The sequence below is a fragment of the Apis cerana genome, linkage group LG10 (assembly GCF_029169275.1).
Source record: "Apis cerana isolate GH-2021 linkage group LG10, AcerK_1.0, whole genome shotgun sequence".
Lineage (NCBI taxonomy): Eukaryota > Metazoa > Arthropoda > Insecta > Hymenoptera > Apidae > Apis > Apis cerana.
Window position 1 is genome coordinate 10,432,523 of NC_083861.1, and position 21,317 is coordinate 10,453,839.

General features: G+C 18.4%; 2 protein-coding genes across 7 annotated transcripts; one reads left to right on the forward strand and one right to left on the reverse strand.

Annotated features, from left to right (window-relative positions):
* Positions 1-585: 585 nt before the first annotated feature.
* Positions 586-8,393, forward strand: LOC108002985 (DNA-directed RNA polymerase, mitochondrial). 2 transcript variants are annotated; one of them, XM_062080390.1, is made up of 18 exons: positions 586-1,197; positions 2,003-2,116; positions 2,188-2,384; positions 2,670-2,821; positions 3,463-3,791; positions 3,885-4,228; positions 4,359-4,625; positions 4,736-5,083; positions 5,307-5,474; positions 5,661-5,777; positions 5,891-6,091; positions 6,357-6,632; positions 6,728-6,973; positions 7,079-7,238; positions 7,366-7,606; positions 7,721-7,892; positions 7,990-8,081; positions 8,210-8,393. In XM_062080390.1, the coding sequence occupies exons 1-18, from the start codon at positions 1,053-1,055 to the stop codon at positions 8,325-8,327; spliced, it is 3,687 nt and encodes a 1,228-aa protein (XP_061936374.1). In that variant the 5' UTR covers positions 586-1,052; the 3' UTR covers positions 8,328-8,393. The 2 variants fall into 2 exon arrangements, with proteins under 2 accessions (XP_061936374.1, XP_061936376.1); XM_062080392.1 differs by lacking the exons at positions 7,366-7,606; positions 7,990-8,081; positions 8,210-8,393 and having other exon boundaries at positions 665-1,197; positions 7,721-7,885.
* Positions 8,394-8,517: 124 nt separating this feature from the next.
* Positions 8,518-20,669, reverse strand: LOC108002987 (serine-protein kinase ATM). 5 transcript variants are annotated; one of them, XM_062080386.1, is made up of 18 exons: positions 20,372-20,669; positions 19,884-20,021; positions 19,368-19,788; positions 18,859-19,212; positions 18,383-18,779; positions 13,911-18,250; positions 13,263-13,589; positions 12,898-13,203; positions 12,566-12,780; positions 12,126-12,472; positions 11,477-11,937; positions 11,109-11,338; positions 10,790-10,906; positions 10,487-10,642; positions 10,174-10,319; positions 9,970-10,076; positions 9,611-9,889; positions 8,518-9,079 (listed from the first exon to the last, which is right to left on the reverse strand). In XM_062080386.1, exons 1-18 carry the CDS (start codon positions 20,441-20,443, stop codon positions 8,901-8,903), a joined length of 8,592 nt encoding a protein of 2,863 aa, XP_061936370.1. In that variant the 5' UTR covers positions 20,444-20,669; the 3' UTR covers positions 8,518-8,900. The 5 variants fall into 5 exon arrangements, 4 of the variants coding, with proteins under 4 accessions (XP_061936370.1, XP_061936371.1, XP_061936372.1 ...); XM_062080387.1 differs by having other exon boundaries at positions 11,109-11,335; positions 20,372-20,654; XM_062080388.1 differs by lacking the exons at positions 11,477-11,937; positions 12,126-12,472; positions 12,566-12,780 and having other exon boundaries at positions 20,372-20,655.
* Between the last annotated feature and the right edge of the window lie 648 nt (positions 20,670-21,317).

The window sequence follows — 21,317 nt, forward strand, 5'->3', positions numbered from 1 at the left end:
ATATATATATATATATATATTAATTTATTATTGTTTTAACATTATGTAAATAACATTACTAAAGGAATTTTTATTTTTTATTAACATTAAATAGATTTTAATAGATAATAATTTATACTTTTTTAAAAATTTTTACTTTTTTTAAAATATTTATTTAAAATTTTGATACATAATTTTTTTTGACAAAGTTAATATAATAACGTAAAAAATTAAAAATATTGAATACTTTAAAAAAATATTTTTAAATTTTCAATTCATTTAAATTGCATCATTGAAAAATATATATTATATTTGTATAATAATTCTGTAATATAATTTATAATATAAATATAATATTAAAATAAAATAGTTAAATATTTTAAAAATTTTAATTCAAATTTTTTTAAAAATTTTCTAATTATTTTTATCACAATTTCAAACTTTTTTTTAATCATCTATTTATTATAATTTAAAATATTTTATGTATTTATATAATTCATTTTAAATTATCTAAATTATATTATATATTATCTTATATACTTTTATATTATTATTTTATATTTTATATATTATTTTATATATTTATATTTATATGAGTATTATTAACTTTAGCTTAAATTGCAATTATTATTAAGTTTTATTATAATAAAAGTCTTATATATTAAGAAAAAAAATGAAAATATTAAGAAAAATTTTTTCTTTATTTTATTTATTTATTTTTTTTAATAATTTTAAATTCGTTTAAAAAATATTGATTTTGCTACATGTATAATATAAAAATATTAATAATTTAAATTTAACAAAAAATAAGTATAAAATTTTAGATTCAAAATGAAAAATTCAAAGTAGAACAGATATTCTTTTGTAGAATAGAATGACATTGCCATCTATTAATTAAATCATTGTTTTATTTGTGACTATATGTGAGATTGAGAGTTTCATAGGTTATGTATTTTATAGGTTATGTGTATGATGATTGTTTCTGGATATAAATTTGCTTCTATTACTTTATGTAATATTATTTCTGAAATGATTCATTATTATATAGATAGTCAATAATTTTATGAAATTATATGAAAATGTATAAACTTTTGGCAATACGAGTTACAAAACGAATATCTTCACATGGTGTTTATTTTGTATCAAAACAAATAATTGTGCAGCGATCAATGCATCTGTGTTCTTTCTGTAATTTTTATCATGGAAGGATGTCAAAATGTATGTTTAGTAATAATTTTATAAAAAAATTTATGGGATATTTTAAAACTTAATGTAATTTAATATTTCAATTTTATAAATATATATAATTATTATGTCAATACATGGCTTAAACTATAGTATTAAAATATTATTTATGAAGTAATTTTTTTATTTAGATATATGTTTATTATTTTTTTTCTTTTAGTAATATTTATTTCTCTAATTTTTAAATATATCTATTTAAGCATATAAATTAGTTTAAATGTAAACACTTGTAATTATTTACATTATTTACATTTATATTTATTTATATTTTTATATTTCACAAAATGTTTTACATTTTATTATTTTGTAAAGAAAGTGAATTTTAAAGTAATTATTTAAGATGATTATATTTTATATATATTTTAGATATTGAAATTTGAAAATAAAGTTAATAAAACTTTTAGAAAAAAATATATAGCAAAATCGTTTATTTTAATTATAACTATATAAATATTTATATAAAATAATAATTAAAATATGATGTATGATTTTTTAAATATCCTCAAAATTGTTGGGATGCATATATATATATATATATATATATTTAGAATATTTTTTATATTTCAAAATTAAAAATTTATATATATCAAATATTTAATAATTAATTTAAATATGTACAATATTTATTTAATTAATATACAAAATTTATACAAAATGTAAAATATAAAATTTAGTTTTATATTTATATTTATATCTATTTTATGTTAATAATTTAGATTTTATTATGTTAATAATATGTTAATAATTTAATTATAATATAAATTCATTTTATTTATAGTTTTAAAACATTATCAAGTTCATACTTATGCTACAACAGCAAATGTATTAGACAATTTACCAAAAAAGAAAAAAATTAAAGAAAGAACAAAAAATTATGCTGAATTATTAGCAGGTAAAATTTAATATTAATTTTGAATAAATGAATTTAAAACTATTATTTAATATAATATCATTCTATTATAGTAACAAATAAAACGGCAAGTAATAAAAGGACTGAAATACAAAAATTAACAGCACGTGATTTATCTATGTTTGTTAATAACATTAATACTATAAATAATTCATATAATGATAAAGATTCTATATTTAATCATGCTTTTAATTTAAAACTTACTGAAGATTATCATAATTTTTATGATAATGAAATTTATATGAATTTTGTAAGTTATATTAATTTATTTTTTATTGATTATTTTAGATCATGATTTATTTAAAATATTAAGATATGAGATAATTATTTAAAAATGGTAATGTAATATATTTAAAATTTTGAATATTAATAAAAATAAATTGAATTATTTTTAAAAATAATAGGAGATAATTTAGATAATAAAAGAAATAATTTATTTTTGTAAATAACATAATTATAATAATATATTATTTGTGAAATATTAATCATATTACTATAATTATTATATTATTAAATTTGTTAAATTGATCAATAGGAAAATAATAAAGATATAGTTATTGATAATGAAAATGAAATAAAAAATTTTTATAATGAAAAGAAAAATAACTCAAATGTTTGTGATAAAACTAAAAATAATTTTAATAAAAAGAAATTAACAAAAAGTAAGGAGATTAACAATTTAAATATGTAAGTATAATAAATATTTATTTTTTTATTCATCAAAATTAAGTTCAGTTTACATGTTTTTTATAATTACACTATTAATGTTTATATAAATTTATGGATTTTCATTAATTTTTATATGGATTTTCAAAGAAATGAAATTTAAAAATATAAATATAAATATAATTAGTAGTGTTTAATTTGAAATATTTTTGTATATTCTATAATTTTGTGTAAATATATATAGATTTATAATTTATTCAAATTGATTACAGGATATTATTAGAATGATATATAATTTCATTGAAAAATGTAGATATTTCAATGTAAATTTGATTCCCAAAAAAGAAAATATTTATTATTACATTATGTTAGTTATTTAAAAGTCATAAAGATAAAAATTCACATAGATTATTACTCTATTTTTGAAATTTTATAATAAAAATATATTAGATAGAAATTAATCAATTGATTTTTTATAATTTTAAAATTATAATATTTATTTTTTATAATAAATATAAATATAATAAAATTCACAAAATATTTTTTTTCTTATATTTCATTGATTTATTATATATTTAATATAATAATATAATATATTAAATATATGTTTATTGAATATATATTATTACTTATTAAATATTTTAATTGTTATTTTTATTCAGAAATACACTACATAAAACCGCAAATAATAAATATAAAATAGAAAATTATGTTGAAAATTTAATGGTACATATACAAATTTATTTAAATTGTGGTTTGTTAAATAAAGCAAATAATTTATTAAAGAAATATAGGAAGAAATATATTCAAAATTGTGATAAAAACATTGAACTTTATAATATGTTTTTGGAAGCTTATGCTTCTAGAAGAAAAATAACAAAAGTTTTAGAGTTATATAATATGATAAAAGAAGATTCCTTAACTCCAACACCACAAACTTATGTGTACATATTTGATGTTTTGGGGAAAGAATCTGCAAGTAATCATATTGGTAATTATATATATTTTTGTTTTATATCAATTTTTAAAAATAAATTTTCTATCTGTAAAATATTTATATACTAATAATCTTTTTTATTTTTAGAACTATTAAAAAAATTGAATAATGAAATGGATAATTATAATATATCTTTCAATGACATCATTAATAAATCATATTTTAAAAATGATCAACAAGAAAATGTATTAAAAGCAATTAATATATTAATGCCAAACTTTAAACCTTCCTTTATAAATATAGATACAACATACAATTGTAATTTTCTAAACCAAATTCCAATGTCAAATAATTATGAAAGTCCAGTGAAAGAATTATTAACTAATAAAGAATTAAAAAATCTCTTAAAAAAACAATTTCAAAATGAATTAGCAATTGAAGTACAGATACCAAGTATTAAAATAAATGAAAAAAATATAAATACTGATATAGTAAGATGTTATTGTATAATATTTTATTATTTAATATTTCAAATATATCTTTTTATAATTATAAATTAAATTATAATTTTTATCTTCAAGATGTAATAATATCAGTTGTTTTTTTTTTTTTTTATATTAGAAGGAGAAAATTATGGAAATAGAAAATCAATGGAAAAAAGTAGCATTTATAGCTTTTGAAAAAAATTTAAAATGTTTAAAAGAAAAAGAATGCCAACAACGTAATTTGATGGTTTTATATCCTTTTTTAGAAGTTTTGGATAAAGAACACTATATAAATGCTATATTGCGAGAAATTAGACATTTAGCCATAGGATCCGATACTTATAGTACATCTCTTAAATTATTATATGTAACAGTAGGAAAATATATTTATAGAAAATATGAGGTATGAACATTACTTTAATAATATATTTTGATATATTTGTTATTAAAATATTTATGTATTTTATTTCGATTTTAATGTTCACATTAAAGTTTTATTTTTATAATTTACAGATCGAAACAAAAAAAAAAACTGGAGTTTTAGATAAAATAATTAATATTTATTTACAATACCTTAAATGGTATTTATATCCTGAAAATAAGGCATATTTAAATAATATGAATAATCGCACTGTGTGGCAATATTTTAAATATAAAGAAATAAAATATGATGAATCTTTAAATACTATTTGTTTACAATGGCCTATAGATGTAATTATAAATATTGGTAAATTTTTATATAAAATTATTTTGAATGATATAATGCTTCAACCTGAGATATTGAAAGGACAAGATATAAAACATTCTATTCCTGCATTTTATACATTATTTAGAAACAAAGGAAATTATTTATCAGAACAGGTTTGTATATGCAAATTAAATATTGAAATATTTGAAATTTTACAGCATCTGATATTGCTTTTTGAGAATATCAGATTTATTTTTATATTATTTATTACTACTTATTTTTATATTATTATTTTTATATTATTTTGATTTGTAGAAATCAATATTTAGAAATTTTTTATATATAAAATTAAATATTATATAAATATTCTTTCAATAATTTATTTTTATATTACAGATTAAACCTCATCCTTTTTTATCAAAATTATATAAAAAATCATGTATAGAAACATTAACATTTGATGTACATCTTTTACCTTCTTATTGTCCACCACTTCCATGGACTTCGATACATTCAGGAGGATATCTTATAACAAAAACCAACTTTATAAGATCTCCTAACATTGTAAGTTTTCTATTTTAATTTATTTTTTAAATATATATGTATAATATATAATGTAATAAAAAAATATTTATTATATTTATATAATGTATAATATGAACATAATATATAATTGAACATTAATATATAATTGAACATTACTTTAATAATATATAATATATAAGCATAATTTTCATACTTGTTATTTAGGATTATCAATTTCAAAATATAAAATCTAAACAATTATTTCCTGTATTTGATTCATTAAATCAAGTTAGTTCTATTCCATGGAAAATTAATACTGCTATACTCGATATTGTAATTAAGGTAAATTTTTATTATTATAATTGTTTAATAAATTACTATCAGTAAGAAATATTAAATATTATTATTATAAATAATTCTTATTTATATATTTTTATTCTATTTTTCATAATAAGATTTTTCAAGATGGTGGTTCTGTTGAATTAAATGTTCCTCAATCAGTTTCTGTATTATCTCCACCATGTTCCTTAAATAAAAATGCTACTATTGAAGAGAAGCAAAAAGTAGCAATAGCTATAGCCCAATATAGACAAAAAAAGAATGATACGTATTCTCTATGGTGTGACACTCTTTATAAACTATCTATTGCTAATCATGTATGTTTTCATTATTTTAATAATAATAATTTATTTAATTATAATAATTTATTTTTATTAAACTATTAATAATTAGATTATTATTATATTAGATATGAAATAATTATATTAAAAATTTTATTAATTCTTTAATTCTATATTCTATATTTTTAACTATTGTTAATTATAATTAATTTATTTTATTTTAATATTTTTACATATTTTTCTATTTCGTTTGTGTGTATATGTATCTGCATGTATATAATAACTTATTCTTATTTTAAAGTTTAGAAACGAAATATTTTGGCTACCATATAATTTGGATTTTAGAGGAAGAGTTTATCCAATTCCTCCTTATTTAAATCATTTATCATCTGACTTGGGTCGTTCTTTGCTTTTATTTGCAAAGGGAAAACCTCTAGGACCAAATGGAATAAATTGGTTAAAATTACATGTTATTAATTTAACTAATTTTAAAAAGGGAAGTTCTCTTAAAGAACGTCTTGAATATGCAAATCAAAATATAGATAATATAATAGATAGTGCAGCTAACCCTTTAACTGTAAGTTATTATTTAAAAAAATATATTTTTTTAACTTATTAAAAGATAAAATATATAAAATAATTTTAATTAAAATTAGTATTTGTATTGTGAAGGGTAAAATGTGGTGGAAGCAATCAGAAGAACCATGGCAAACTTTAGCTGGATGTATAGAAATAGCAAATGCATTAAAATCACCAGATATAGAAAAATATATAACTTCGTTTCCAGTACATCAAGATGGAAGTTGTAATGGATTGCAACATTATGCAGCTCTTGGTAAAGATCAAATTGGTGCAGAAAGTGTTAATTTATATCCATTTGATGTTCCAAAAGATATATATTCTGAAGTTGTATCAATTGTAAGTTTTTACATATTTAAAACATTATGTTGACTTAAGTAGATATTTAAGATATTATGTAAAAATATAAATATTTTAAAGGAAAAATATTCATTTACATTTTAGATTGAAAATCGACGACAAATTGATGCAAAAAATAACGTTAAGGTTGCGCAATTATTAGAAGGATTTATAAAAAGAAAAATAATAAAACAAACAGTAATGACAACAGTATATGGTGTAACAAAATATGGTGCAAAACATCAAATAGCAAGACAGTTACGAGGTATATATTTAATTATATTTTCTCTCTCTCTCTCTCTCCCTTCTCTTCTTTTACATACAGGCACAATAGATATATTTATTAAACATTTTTATATTAATAAGTACTGTAACATTAATATTTTATGTAGATACACCAAATTTTCCGCAAGAATATATTTGGCCTGCTAGTATTTATTTGACAGAATGTACATTTCACAGTTTAAGAAAAATGTTCAAAAGTGCAAGAGAAATTCAAGATTGGTTTACAGAATGTGCTCGGATTATTTCTTCTATTTGTTGTGAAAATGTGGAATGGATTACTCCATTAGGTCTTCCTATTGTACAACCTTATTTGAAGCAGAAATTAAATACATATGTTAAAAAAAATGAGTTAGTAAAAATATATAATCTGTTTAATAAATATTATGTATTCAAATTAATTTCATTAATTTAATATTTTAACATTTAGAATATTTTTAGAAATAATTTTTTTTATATGTATAGGAAATCTGATACAATAAAACAGCGGAATGCATTTGCACCAAATTTTATACATTCTTTAGATTCTACTCATATGATGCTTACTAGTTTACATTGCAATTCAAAAAATATTACTTTTGTCTCAGTACATGATTGCTTTTGGACTCATCCTTGCTCTGTAGATACTATGAACAAAGTAAGTAAAGTTTAACTATATAAATAAAATGAAAATAATTTATATTATTAAATTTTTTTATTTTCTTATATATGAATAATTATTATATTTTTTATAGATATGTAGAGAACAATTTGTAGCTCTTCATTCTAATCCTATCCTTGAAGATTTAAGTAAATTTTTCATAAAACGATATTTACCAATTTATAAGTAAGTATTTACTAATTTAATATTCACAAAAAATAAAATATATATAGATTATATATTTATATTAATATTTTTGTATTAATACATAGTTATATTATAAATAATATTTAATTTAAATATGATAATTTCAGAGAACTAAAATATAAAAATGATGATGTAAAAAAAATACATAAATGTTTAACTAATATACCATCAAAAGGTACTTTTGATATTCATAACGTTTTGTCATCTACTTATTTTTTTAATTAAATTTTTACAAATGTTAAATATTTTATGTATAATAATAATAAAAATAAATTATAATCTAAAATATAATTCTTATATTTCTTATATTTATCCTATTTTTAATATATTTATAGATTTAATTTAAATTTAATTTAATTTAAATATTAATAATTTAATTTAAATATTATATTTAAATTAATATTATAACATTTAATTTAAATATTTATAAAATTATATTTTATTAGTATCAAATGTTATATTATAATTACAATTATATAACTAAAATTAACAAATAAAACTGTTAAAATTTCAGTTCTTTGTAGATATATTTTAGATAATTTAAATATTTACATTTTTTTTTACAATTTTATAAAAAAAATAAACAAATTTATAAAAATTTTTTTTTATAAATGATGAAACTTATATCAACAATTTATAAATAATTTATAAATAAATAAAAATTTAAAAAACAATATTCATAATTCTTTATAAATATTGTTGAATTCTTATAAATTTTACTTTTGGCAAAATAACGTAATTTAAATAATAAACTTAAATAAAACTATTCATTTATAAATATTATGAAATATTAAAATATTATAAATATGGTTGCCATCCATAATATAAACGACAAAGATTTATAGGATCATGAGCTTGTTGTATGAGTCTTTCAACTTGACCAGACACACTTGACATTAATCCTTCTTCAGTACCTTGTAACTTTTGTTCTATTCTGAGAAGAGCTTTTTCTGCTGACTTATTAGTTGCTATGGAATCTATTAGTAACATATTTTTTTCTTAATATTAATACATTATATATTATATTAATTAATATTTTAATTTTATATTAATATTAAACTATTAATATATATACAAAATGTCCCAAAAATATTGAAACATCTATTTATATATGAAAATTTCTAAGGTAATTTCAACATTTTTCTTTGCAAAAACTTTCATTATAGTTTTATTAATGAATTATTAACAAAAAACATTAGCTAATCATAAAATGCGTAATCTAATCGAGCCGCAATAATAGCTATATACTATCAATCGAACATGAATAAATCCAAGCAATATAAATTATAGAAAATATGTTGAATATATGTTGAATTTTGATATAATATATGAATATAGATATTTTATTAATAAAATATTATATTGAATTACATAAAAAAAAGTTATAATTCAACATACTTTCTTCAACATATGTTGCTTGAATTTCTTCGAGTTTGTGCATTGCCAGCATTTAGCCATTATTTTTATTAATTATTGAAAAAAAAAATGAAAGTAGAAATTATATTTACATTGATTATTTTCAATTAATCTTGATGAAATTCCACTTTGTATATCATGTGCTTTAGCAGGTGTTATACTCCATTTAAATAATGGATCATATAAGAGAACTTGAAGTAATGTTATAATTATTTGTCTTTGATCGCGTAATACTGTTAATGTTTTCTCGCAACAATGTCTCATTGTTCCTTCTACACCAGATACTCCCATTCCTACTTCAATATTTTGTGTAAGTCGAAATGGAATAGTTTCAGGAATTGGTAATACTTTTCCTTGTTCAAATGCTATACCTAATGAATTTAATAATATAATATAAAAATTCCATTATATTTATGGAATTGTATTATAAAAATTATATAATTCTATTTACCAAAATCAATATGAATTACTTCAGCAGTTGCTTGATCAATTAAGATATTATTTAAATGTCTATCTCCTAATCCTAAAATATATCCAGCCATTGATGTTGTTGCTATGCTATAAAAATACATAAATGAATAAAATTTATTAGTAGTATAATATTTATACATTGTCATATATGTATCATTCAAATTATTAATAATAAAATTATTACCTGCGGGTATATGCTAATCTGCGTTCAAACCATGTTTCAGGTGATGGATATTTTTCAACAAAAAAGTGATGCATCACTGGATGCATATGAGTACAGCAGTCCATAAATACTTTCAATTTTACTTCAGTTGATGATTTTCCTACAGCCTATAAATAAAATATATATTATATATGTTTAAAATAAATTATCTTATAATAAATATATTTATTAAATATAAATATATATATTTATTATAAGATATGTACAAATAACTAAAATAATAAGTTAAATATTATCAATTTTAAAATAAAATATTATTCAAATATAATCTTACAGCTAATTTTTCTTTACAAAAATTTGCTGTATAGTCATTAGGATAGTATTTCTTATGCAGTCCTGGTATATTATTTGAACCTATTAATACATTTATTATAGGTGTTGTATTATCACACCATTCAAGTATTCCTGACCTTTGTGTTAATGGTACAACCTAGATACACATAAATTAATATACAAAATAAATACTTAATATGTTCAATATAAAAAAATATTTGTTTAAATAAATAATTTTAATTAATAATAAATAAATTAAAAAAAGTGTTTAAAATATAAAATATAAAGAATGTACTGATATTACCTTATAAGTTCTAATTGTTAATTTCCTACGTTTGGTATCTTTATAAGATTTTAATAATGTATTCATTACATTAAAAACTTGTTGCATCACAGCATCTTGTCGTAGATCATCTCTTCCCTAAATAAATATATAATATTTAAATAATTTAATTTTAAATATATTGAAGTCTAATATTTTATCAATAATCTATTCATATAATATTATATTAAAAAAAAGAAATACATATATTATTTATAAATATATATATATTAAATATATATATTAATTTTTAATAAAATCAAATATTAATTTGATATTAGAATATTTATAGATTATATACTTTTATTAATTGGTGTCTTTGTATACCATCTGTACCAATACAAGTTAATTTTTTTGGAGTATTCACACCTCCAACAGTTTCATATGTTTCTATGTATTTAGAAATACCAATAATATTATTATAATTTTTATATGGTTTTACATTAATTGTCATTGTTGGTACAAATATATTTTCAAAATTTTTAATTTTTAAAATTTCTTGATTTCTTGGTATTTTTATTATACAACCTGCTACAAATAAATTTAAAAATATATTTTAAATGATTTAAAATTGTTATCAATATATCTTTTTATATGTGATGATATGTATAATTATATGTATAATAATATATAGAATAAATTATTTTCATTAAAGTGCAATATATTTACATTTATTTGAAGTAGTTGGAAGATTAGCTAACATAACTAATGCATGTGATAATTTTTCCATTTCTTGTAGAATTAAATTTGAATTTGTTAATTCTTTTAATAATTTTCGAGCTCCAAGAACCCTTGGTTCTAAAATTTTACCTTTTTTAAATGTAGTATAATCATAATCACCATACAAATTTTTTAATGCTAATAATACTGGTAATGTATGATGAGGATGTTCTAAAGCACAACGTTTCATAATAAAATATATTTTTTCAGAAAATTCATTAAAATCATCATTCATATGTGCTGCTAATTGTGGCACAAGTGGAATAAATTTGAAAGATGGTATTTTATTTAAATTTTCTTGCAATAAATTGTTAATTTCTTTTTGATGTATGTTATCTAACCAAAGTGCTATTATTCTAAATATTAATAAATTATAATTTTCACTTTGTTGTAATGTGATTAAGTAATACCTAATTGAAAAGATAATTTTTATACTTTATATATAATAAATAAGTTACATAAGTTACATAATATATTACATAAAATTATATTAATTTTAATATAATTAAAAGATATTTAAATATTAATAAATATAATAAATAAAATATATATATTTTTTTGATGAATAAAAAAAGATATTATGAAATATGAAACTTACTTTAATGCTAAAATTAAATAATTATCTTTTTCTTTCTGTATATGTTCTAGTTCTGCCACATCATTTGTATTTTGTCTTTGATTTAAAATCATTGCACTTCTAATATCTTTATCTTCAGTAATTGAATGTTCATTAATTCCTTTATAAGAATATGCAACACATTCTTTTAGATTTTCAAATTGAGGAGATTTCATATATATACTAATTTGTTCAAATTGATTATCAGCAAAACGAGCTAATGCTACTTGTGTATCATGTAAATCTTTAATAGTATTAATATTTTGTGTAGTTTGTATAATTGATGTGTTTATATCTATAGATTTTAAATAATAATTTTTTATCACAGTCTGAAAGATAAATATAAATTGTAAAATATTAGATAATTTCAGTTTTTTTCATAATTTAATTTTTTCTTATAATTTACTCTAAATAATATGTACTTCGGGATTTTCTGATTTTGTTTCAGCCATCCAATCTCCATAAACTCTTAATATTTGTGCTTGCAAATTTATATCCAAATCTTCCTTATACATTAAGTTACGTAAAAGAAATCTTCCAACATATACATCCTTTCTAAGTCGTGCTAATAGAGATTCTTGATAAAGTAATTGATCTTGAATTTTTTGTGGTATATCTTTTTGTTTTGTCAAAATAGCTTTCATAAAAAAATTTATAATATATAAAAAAAATATAATATAAAGTAGCAAAATAAAAATAAAATATTATAATTTATAATTAATTTAATATATATAATACTTTTTGTTATATATACCTAATGCACGAGTAGCAATTTGTAAGTCCTCTTTATCTGCTGCTATTTTTGATATTTGTAAATATGTATTAAAAAGCGCATTTTTAATATTTATATTATCAATTAAAATATTATTTATTTGAAACATTATAGTTCTTTGAGTTAAAATGGGTTCAATATATTGAAAATCACTAAAATTTGCAACATCTTGCTGTTGCCACTTATGCAATATTTGTTCATATTCATCTTCTTTAGCAAAACTTAATTCCTCAATCTCATTAATTAATTGTAATTGCATTAATTTTTCATATATAGTTTTATTACTTTCTAAAAATAATAAATCTTTAAATAAACATAAAAATATTAAAAATTTTAATAATTCTTACCTAGACTAATGCTTCTAAGTCCTTTTATAATGCTTATGCGAGCATTTTGAATTGCATCTTGTATACCTATTTTATTACCTTCATGAAAATATTTTAATGCTTGATAATGGTAAAAATTATAATCATGTTCAGATATTTCTAATTTTAAATTATAGTTATTGTGTGTGCATAAAATTTGATTTGTTTCACAAATATTCCAATTACTAAGACGCCAAGCACATTCATATTGAATCTCTTCATCTATTTTTGCACCATTCTTCAACATAGTAGATATAAAATTACTAAGTAAATATTGAAAACCTGATTGTTGTAATCCATTTGCCATTTCTAAAATACATAATATATTAAATATAAATTTTATATTTAATACATTTTATATTTAATTAATTTAATATATATAATACATAAATTTTAATTTAAATTTATAAATATTATAATACATAATGTATTAAATATAAATGTTTAATTTATTAAAATTTTATAATTAATATAATTTAATTTTAATTAATATTTTAGAATAAAAAAATTAAAAAAAAAACAATATCTTATGACAATGTATTAATATTGTTTTACTAAAATTATTATAATAATTATAACATTATTGATATATATTTTCATATCAAATTAATATATAATTTTATCATTCACCTTTGATTACTGCCATATTTCCAAAAGAAAGTTCAACATCTTGTGCAAGCATTACTTTATTCCACTCATTTGTATGAATATAATGTTCTATACGAGAAGAATAATCTAATAAATGTGAGGAACCAGTACCATTAATGGCATCAAAATCACCTATTTTTGCATAAGATTCTCTAAGTATGTTTTGTATTACTCTTCCTTGTTCAGGTGATAATTCATAAATAAAATCAATTTTTGAAACAATATTAAATTTACTATAATCATTTAAAATAGTTTCACAAGACATTTCTGCATATAATATTGCAGTAAAAAATGCTGAACAATATTTGGCAGCTTTTGCAATATATATATAATTTAATTTTAAAATATTGTTTGAAATTTGCATTCTAATATAATTTACAATATTTAACATACAACGTACAGTACAATGATCACAATTTATAAATTTTGTATTATTTGTTTCTATTGTAAAATTAAAATGATATTCAAAGAATTTATTAATACATAAACATAATGTAGTTATAAACTGATCATCTAGATGAATTATTAAAAATATAATTCTCGGTAAAATTATTTCACAAAAATCAGTACTTAAAATACAAATAGGGATTAAATTTTCAGAATAAAATCCTATAAAACATTCTAAAACATTACATGTTAGTGCTATAATCCAACTGGAATATGAACCATCAGATTGAACTGTCCAAATAGTATTATTTTGATTTATAATATTATTCATTTTTATATAATTTATTTCAATGCTATTAATTTTTGAATTTTTATTACTTATAAATGGCTGAATATAATTAATGGGTAATTGTGATTCATCCAAAATAGTTTTTAAATATTCCATGTATTTTATATTCAATAGTTTTTGTCCCCAAGAAGATGAAAATACAACATAAAGGACATTAGCACTTTTTTTTCGAATTTCAATATTATTTTGAAATAAGAATTGTATCATTGTTATTGCTATTTTATATGATAATATTTCTATTAAATCAGAAGATTCTCTAACATGATTTTTTTCAAAATATATCAATGATATTAAATCAATTGGACCTAAATCACCTAAACATTTTACAGCTTCAAGTGAAACATTTATATCAGAAGATGTTGTTAATTTTATAAGTTTATACACCAATTGATACAATATGCTTGAGGTACAATCATCAAAAAATCCATGAAATATTTCAAGTTTATCATATAATTTTCGTAATTCTTCTTTTCTTGTAGATAATTGTATGTGTAAATGAGCAACATCTTCTACACTATAATGTATACATTTATCAGATGTTGTATTCAAAAAATGTTGCACTTCTTCTTCCAAACTACAAATTTTTTTTGCTTTATATTTTAAATTATAATGTATATTTCGTATATTTAAAAAGATGGGATCTTTTGGAAATAAATTTAACTTCTCTATTGCATCATATAATATTTCTTTTTGATCAATTATTAAGAACTGTAATATTTCTAAACTTATAGGTATGTTTTCCATTTGTATTATAGGAATTAAAGTTATAACAGTGAAATTCAAAATTTCTTTGATTTGTTCACATCTTACATTTAAAACATGTTTTATAAATTTATAAAAATATTTACATGCCAATTTACGAAGAATATCATCATATATTTTAATTATATGAAGTAAAGTATAACCAATATCTTTTATAACATACATAGATAATGTATTAAAATAATCTTTTTTCAGTTCTTTAATAAGTAATGTACAAAAAAAAATATACTGATGAAAAGCTTTTATCTTATATTCCTCAAATTTTTTTTTATAAATATTATGAGTTAAATGTAACAATATCTTTTGCAATACATTTGGACAATTACAAACTAAAACATATTGTATAGACATTTTTTCAGTAAAAAAGTTTTCTTCCATATACTTTAAGCAATCAATTATTATATCTTTTTTAAAATGAGGTGGATCTGATATAGGAAATGATATTCTTTCTTCTAATATTTCTTCAAGATAATCTTCATCATGTAATCTTTCAATAAGAAATATTAATATTTCTTCAAATTTATCTTTAAATAAATTAGAAAATTTTTTTATTTTGACAAATTCATCTCGATTTGACACTAATTTATGAAATATTCTGCATGCTAATTGTTTTGAAATATTTCCATTATTTCCATTAATACAATACAATAACCATGATAAAATTTGTGGAAAAATATTCTCACTGATTTGTTCAAATGATAATTTAATGGAACTGCAAAAAGAAATAGTACTAGAAAGTTCTAAATTTTGAAATTTAATAAATGTTAATGAATCACTATATATTTTATAAAATTCTTCTTCTGATTTACATTGTATTAAATTCCAAGGAAATAATTGTGACGAATATTTTGAATTAAACCAATATGTCATTAAATAACTTAAATTGTCTTCAATGATGCTTGAATAATCGATTTGATTTGCCATAATATTTATTGGTTTTGAAATTATTTGATTATCTACTTTTTTGTCAATACTAAAGCGTAACATTGTTAATAAAGCACGACATTGAAATGTTCCACTGGTAGATATTATGGCACTAAGCATTAATAAAGTACTTCTTGTTATAATTTCTTTTTTATCTATTTTCACTTTATCATCTGATTCATTGTTAATAATTAATTTATCTATTGATTCTTCTATTTGTTTAAATAACATTTCTTTCCATTTAAAAGGTATAGTTTTTATCGAATATATGTTTTGTATACATTTAATTATTTCTATTCGTACAAGAAATGAGGAACTATTAAGAGATATTAAAATTCCTTCAATTATTGGCATTTGATTCAAAGCATTATGTGTAATATAATAAAAATATGAAGGATTAATATAAATAATTTCTGTGAGGCATTTAATAAATTCTTTATGAGCAATAAAACCATATTTTTTTTCCGATTGAAGTTTATTAAAATGCATAATAATATCCATTAAATTATCTATTTTATAATTGTGACTTAAGGCATAACTAAAAAAATATGGTAGAATATCAAATATATAACGGATAACCATTTCATCTTTATAGCATTCATTATATAATTTCAATAAATTTTTCAATGGTAGTTCATTGTGATTTTTCCATAATTCTTCTTTACCATATTTTGCTGAAGATTTTAAAACTGTTATAGCCATTATAAAATCAACTGTATGTGAAAGATCATACATATTAATATTAAGTAAATTGTTCATAAGTTTTATTTGAATTTCACATTTTTCTTGTCCTGTATTTATACAGCAAAACAAAGTTAAAGCTTTTGTTGCTTGTATTCTAATTGTACCTTCATTACAAAAATTACATTGTTTTTTTTGTATAATATCTCTATCTAAATATTTACGTCTATTTTGTAAAGACTCATAATCATTATAATAATCATTATTTGTTTTATAATCAATAAGTTCATGATCTTCAATATTCATTAAACTAAATATATTTTTTAACATATCTAATGTTGCAGATGTAACAATTATTTTTGCTACATCAATATCATATGATGTTTCATATAATGTATTAAGTGCTTTTGTTACATTATAAAGGTAAATATATTTACTTCTTGATGGATCTATATTTTCTAATAAACCATAAACAATATGTAAATAATTTTTCATTGCTTGCATCAAAGATAATTCTTCAATGTTTTTACATATCATATTTAATTGTTTCATTATTGATATAACTTTTGCTATAATTGTAATTTTTATTATAATTACATGAAGATCATCACTTTCATTTTCATTGATAATAACATATAAACTATTCATTAAGTAACTAACAATATCTTGCATGTATAATACATGTTCATTTCTTTTTGGTTTTTGTTTAGTATCTTCTTTTTTTTCCTCAGTAAATAAATTTTTTTTATATGTTAATAATAAATAACATTGTTCAATATGTTCATAAAATAATTCAGTATTTTGTTCATTTTTTAAACAATCACATGATTTATTAATATTATATTTTTTGAATTTTATTTGTTTTTCAGGTTTTATTTTTAATGTAATATTAATGAGTAATAAACATAGTTCATCAATTTTTATTTGTATTGCCATTTTATACCAAGGAATATTTAATATCCATTTTATAAGACATGACCTAATACAATTTGAATTTGTTGTTGGTGAATACATATTTATGTTAAACATTGTAATATCAGTAGATAAAGCAAAATGTTCACAAATTATTGTTAATGTATGCAAACTCATAATTGACCATTTAATCACATTTGTAAAATATAATTTTAAAAGTATATTTGGATTTGTTATTTTATTATGTATTATAAAGAGTTGCATGAGTTTGTGAGTTGATATTTCATTCTGATTTATATTTAAAGATCTAAAATAATAAATTAATATTGATATAAACATAAAATGAATATTCTAGAAAAGTTTATATATTAAAATATAAATATTCCTAAAAATTTCTAATGAATTTATCATAAAAAAATCTAAATATTAAATATCATACCTTAATAAAATATCCCATATTTTATCCCAGTAAATATTTAAATTTTCTACATCTGTTATAGAAAATCTTTGTTCATTCATTAATAGAACTGCAGCTAATTCATATAAATTGTCCATAATATTTTCTTCTTTACAAGATAATGTAAAAAGATCTACTAAATTTTTTAGGAATGTTGAAAAATCTTCTGATTTTAAACATTTAGGATATTGTTCAAATAACATTGTTAAAACTTGTATCATTGGCCAAGCTTCTTCTGGACTATTATTAATAAGCATATCAATTGGTCTATTTATTTTAGCAATAATTCGTCTACGTTTTATTGGTTGTATATAATCATATTCATTAAATGATTTTTTTTCGATAATTAAATCTGGATTTTCTAATATTTGTTTAAAAACTAAAAATTATATTTTTATAGTGTTATAGTTTAATAATTAATAAAATATTTTTATTTTTAAAAAAAATATAAATATTACCTTCAGTTGCAAGACGAAGGAAACTTTTTGAAAGTATATCTGCTTTAAAATCTTTCAAAATCATTAGATACATACTTTTAAGTACTGCATACCATTTTTCCCAACTATAAGCATAGGCACCATCATCAATTTTACATGCCCCTTTAGGATGATGAATTTGTATAAAAAGTAATAAAAGTTTATATTTTTCAATAGAACCTTTTAAACTAATTATATTTGATAAAATATTTTCACTAAAATGACAAAGTGTAATTCTATATTCTATTGCAATTTGTTGACATATTGTATTTGTAAGTTTATAACTAGAGTCAGCTAAAATTTCTTGATTTATTTTTACATCAGGAAAAATATTTTCTAAAATCAAAAAAAAATATATTTCATTGCAATAATTCATAAATAATTTATAAATATATTATAATTATAAATATAAATATATAAATAAGTTTTCATTTTTAATATAGAATTTTAAAATAAAATAAAAAATTTATTTCAAATATTTTTTCACATACCTAAAAACGATAATAATTCTTTTATATTCAAAATTAAATTTGTATGCAAACAACCATATTCAATAATCATTTGTAAAGCATCTAAAATAGTTCTCTTACTTATAACAGAAGACATATGATTATATAAATTTATACATATTTTTAATAATTCTTCCCAATATTTAGGAAGCATATTTATTTGATATATTCTAAATGGAAGAATATAAGAAATTAATACATTTATGTAAGTATCGTAATAGTACTTATATATATCTGTGCCTAAAACTTGCAAAATCAAGGGCATTATATCATTGCATTTTAAAAGTGGTATTTTGTGACAATTTGCATATTGAAATGTTTTTTGTACGAGTATACATGTATTTTGTCGTTCAGTAATTGCTGTTTTATTATTAATATCTTTACAAGCAAGTCTATCTGTTTCCTTTAATAATAAATATAATTATATTATTTTGATTCTTTAAATATTAATTTTAATAAATTTTATTTTAATTATTTTAAGAATAAAAATATACTTACATTTAATAATATTTTATGAACTATGTGTAATATATAAGACCAATTTATAATATTTTGTGTTTTTTTTTCTGTATTTCTACAGATTTCTATTATTGCTTCTTCATTTTCATATATATCTAATAGATCTAAAACGCATTTCTAAAATAATTATTATTTATATTTAATAATATTTCAAAGAATGATGTAAATAAAATAAAATAAAATATCTTTTATAAAAAAAACAGATCATTAAATAACTCTAATATATTAGTTTTTATTAATATTTATAATATTATTTATATATATTATATATAATATTATATATAATATTTATAAATGTTAGTTAATATTATTTTTGTTATAGAAATATAGAAATATAGATATATACTTATATATCTATAAATTTTTTTCAAAATATCAAAACAAAATTCATTGATTTAAAAAAGTAAAATTATATAATATATTATACAAAAAACTGGTCACATACATATATTTGAATAAATACATACTCTTTTATCTGTAATCTTCTTACTATCTGCATTTTTTAATATATCCTGTATTCTTTCCAAATATTTTGACATTTTACAATAGATAATGAAAATCTTTTCTTAATGAATATTCTGAAAAAAAGTATTATATTATTGTGTATGTGTGTATATATATATATTATATATATATAAAATATGTGTGTGTTTGTGCATGTATAATATTTCAAAATTTTAATGACATATTATTAATGTTTATAAAATTAATAGAATATGAAACAATATTTTTTCAATTACAAATATCAATATATATAAAACTAATATTTTAGTAACATTTTAACAAACTTCTCCTAGTAAAAATACTAGAAACATTTTATATAGTATTTATATAGTATTTATATAATAAAACTATAATGATTGTATAAAGTCTAATAATAATCATTTTTTTTTTGTGTTTTTACAAATTTCATCAGAATTTACTAAGTTCAGAATTAAAAAATGATTTATGCAATATTGTTAATTTTTAAAAATTTTTACCAGAGTAAACTTTTAACTAATCAGATTCGATAATATAAAAACTAGTGCGCTAAATTCAAGTTATTTTTCAATTAATAAATTCATAATTTACATTTAGATTATGATACAATTTTTTAACACAATTTAATGAAATAGAGTCTAAAGATCTCAATAATTTTCCTGAATTGTCTTATACATAATTGTCCTTATTATTCATTTTTATTTATATGTTATTATTATTTATATATTATTATATGTATTATTTAACCTTTTTAAATTAACAATAAATAATTTTTCTTAGTTTCAAATATTTTTATCTTTAATAATTAAAAATATAAAACATCTATTTTTACATATATAATAGTATGTATATAATATATATAAAAATATATGTATAAAATTACTTTTATTATATTTTAATATTCTAAAATATAAATAAAATGTTAAATATATA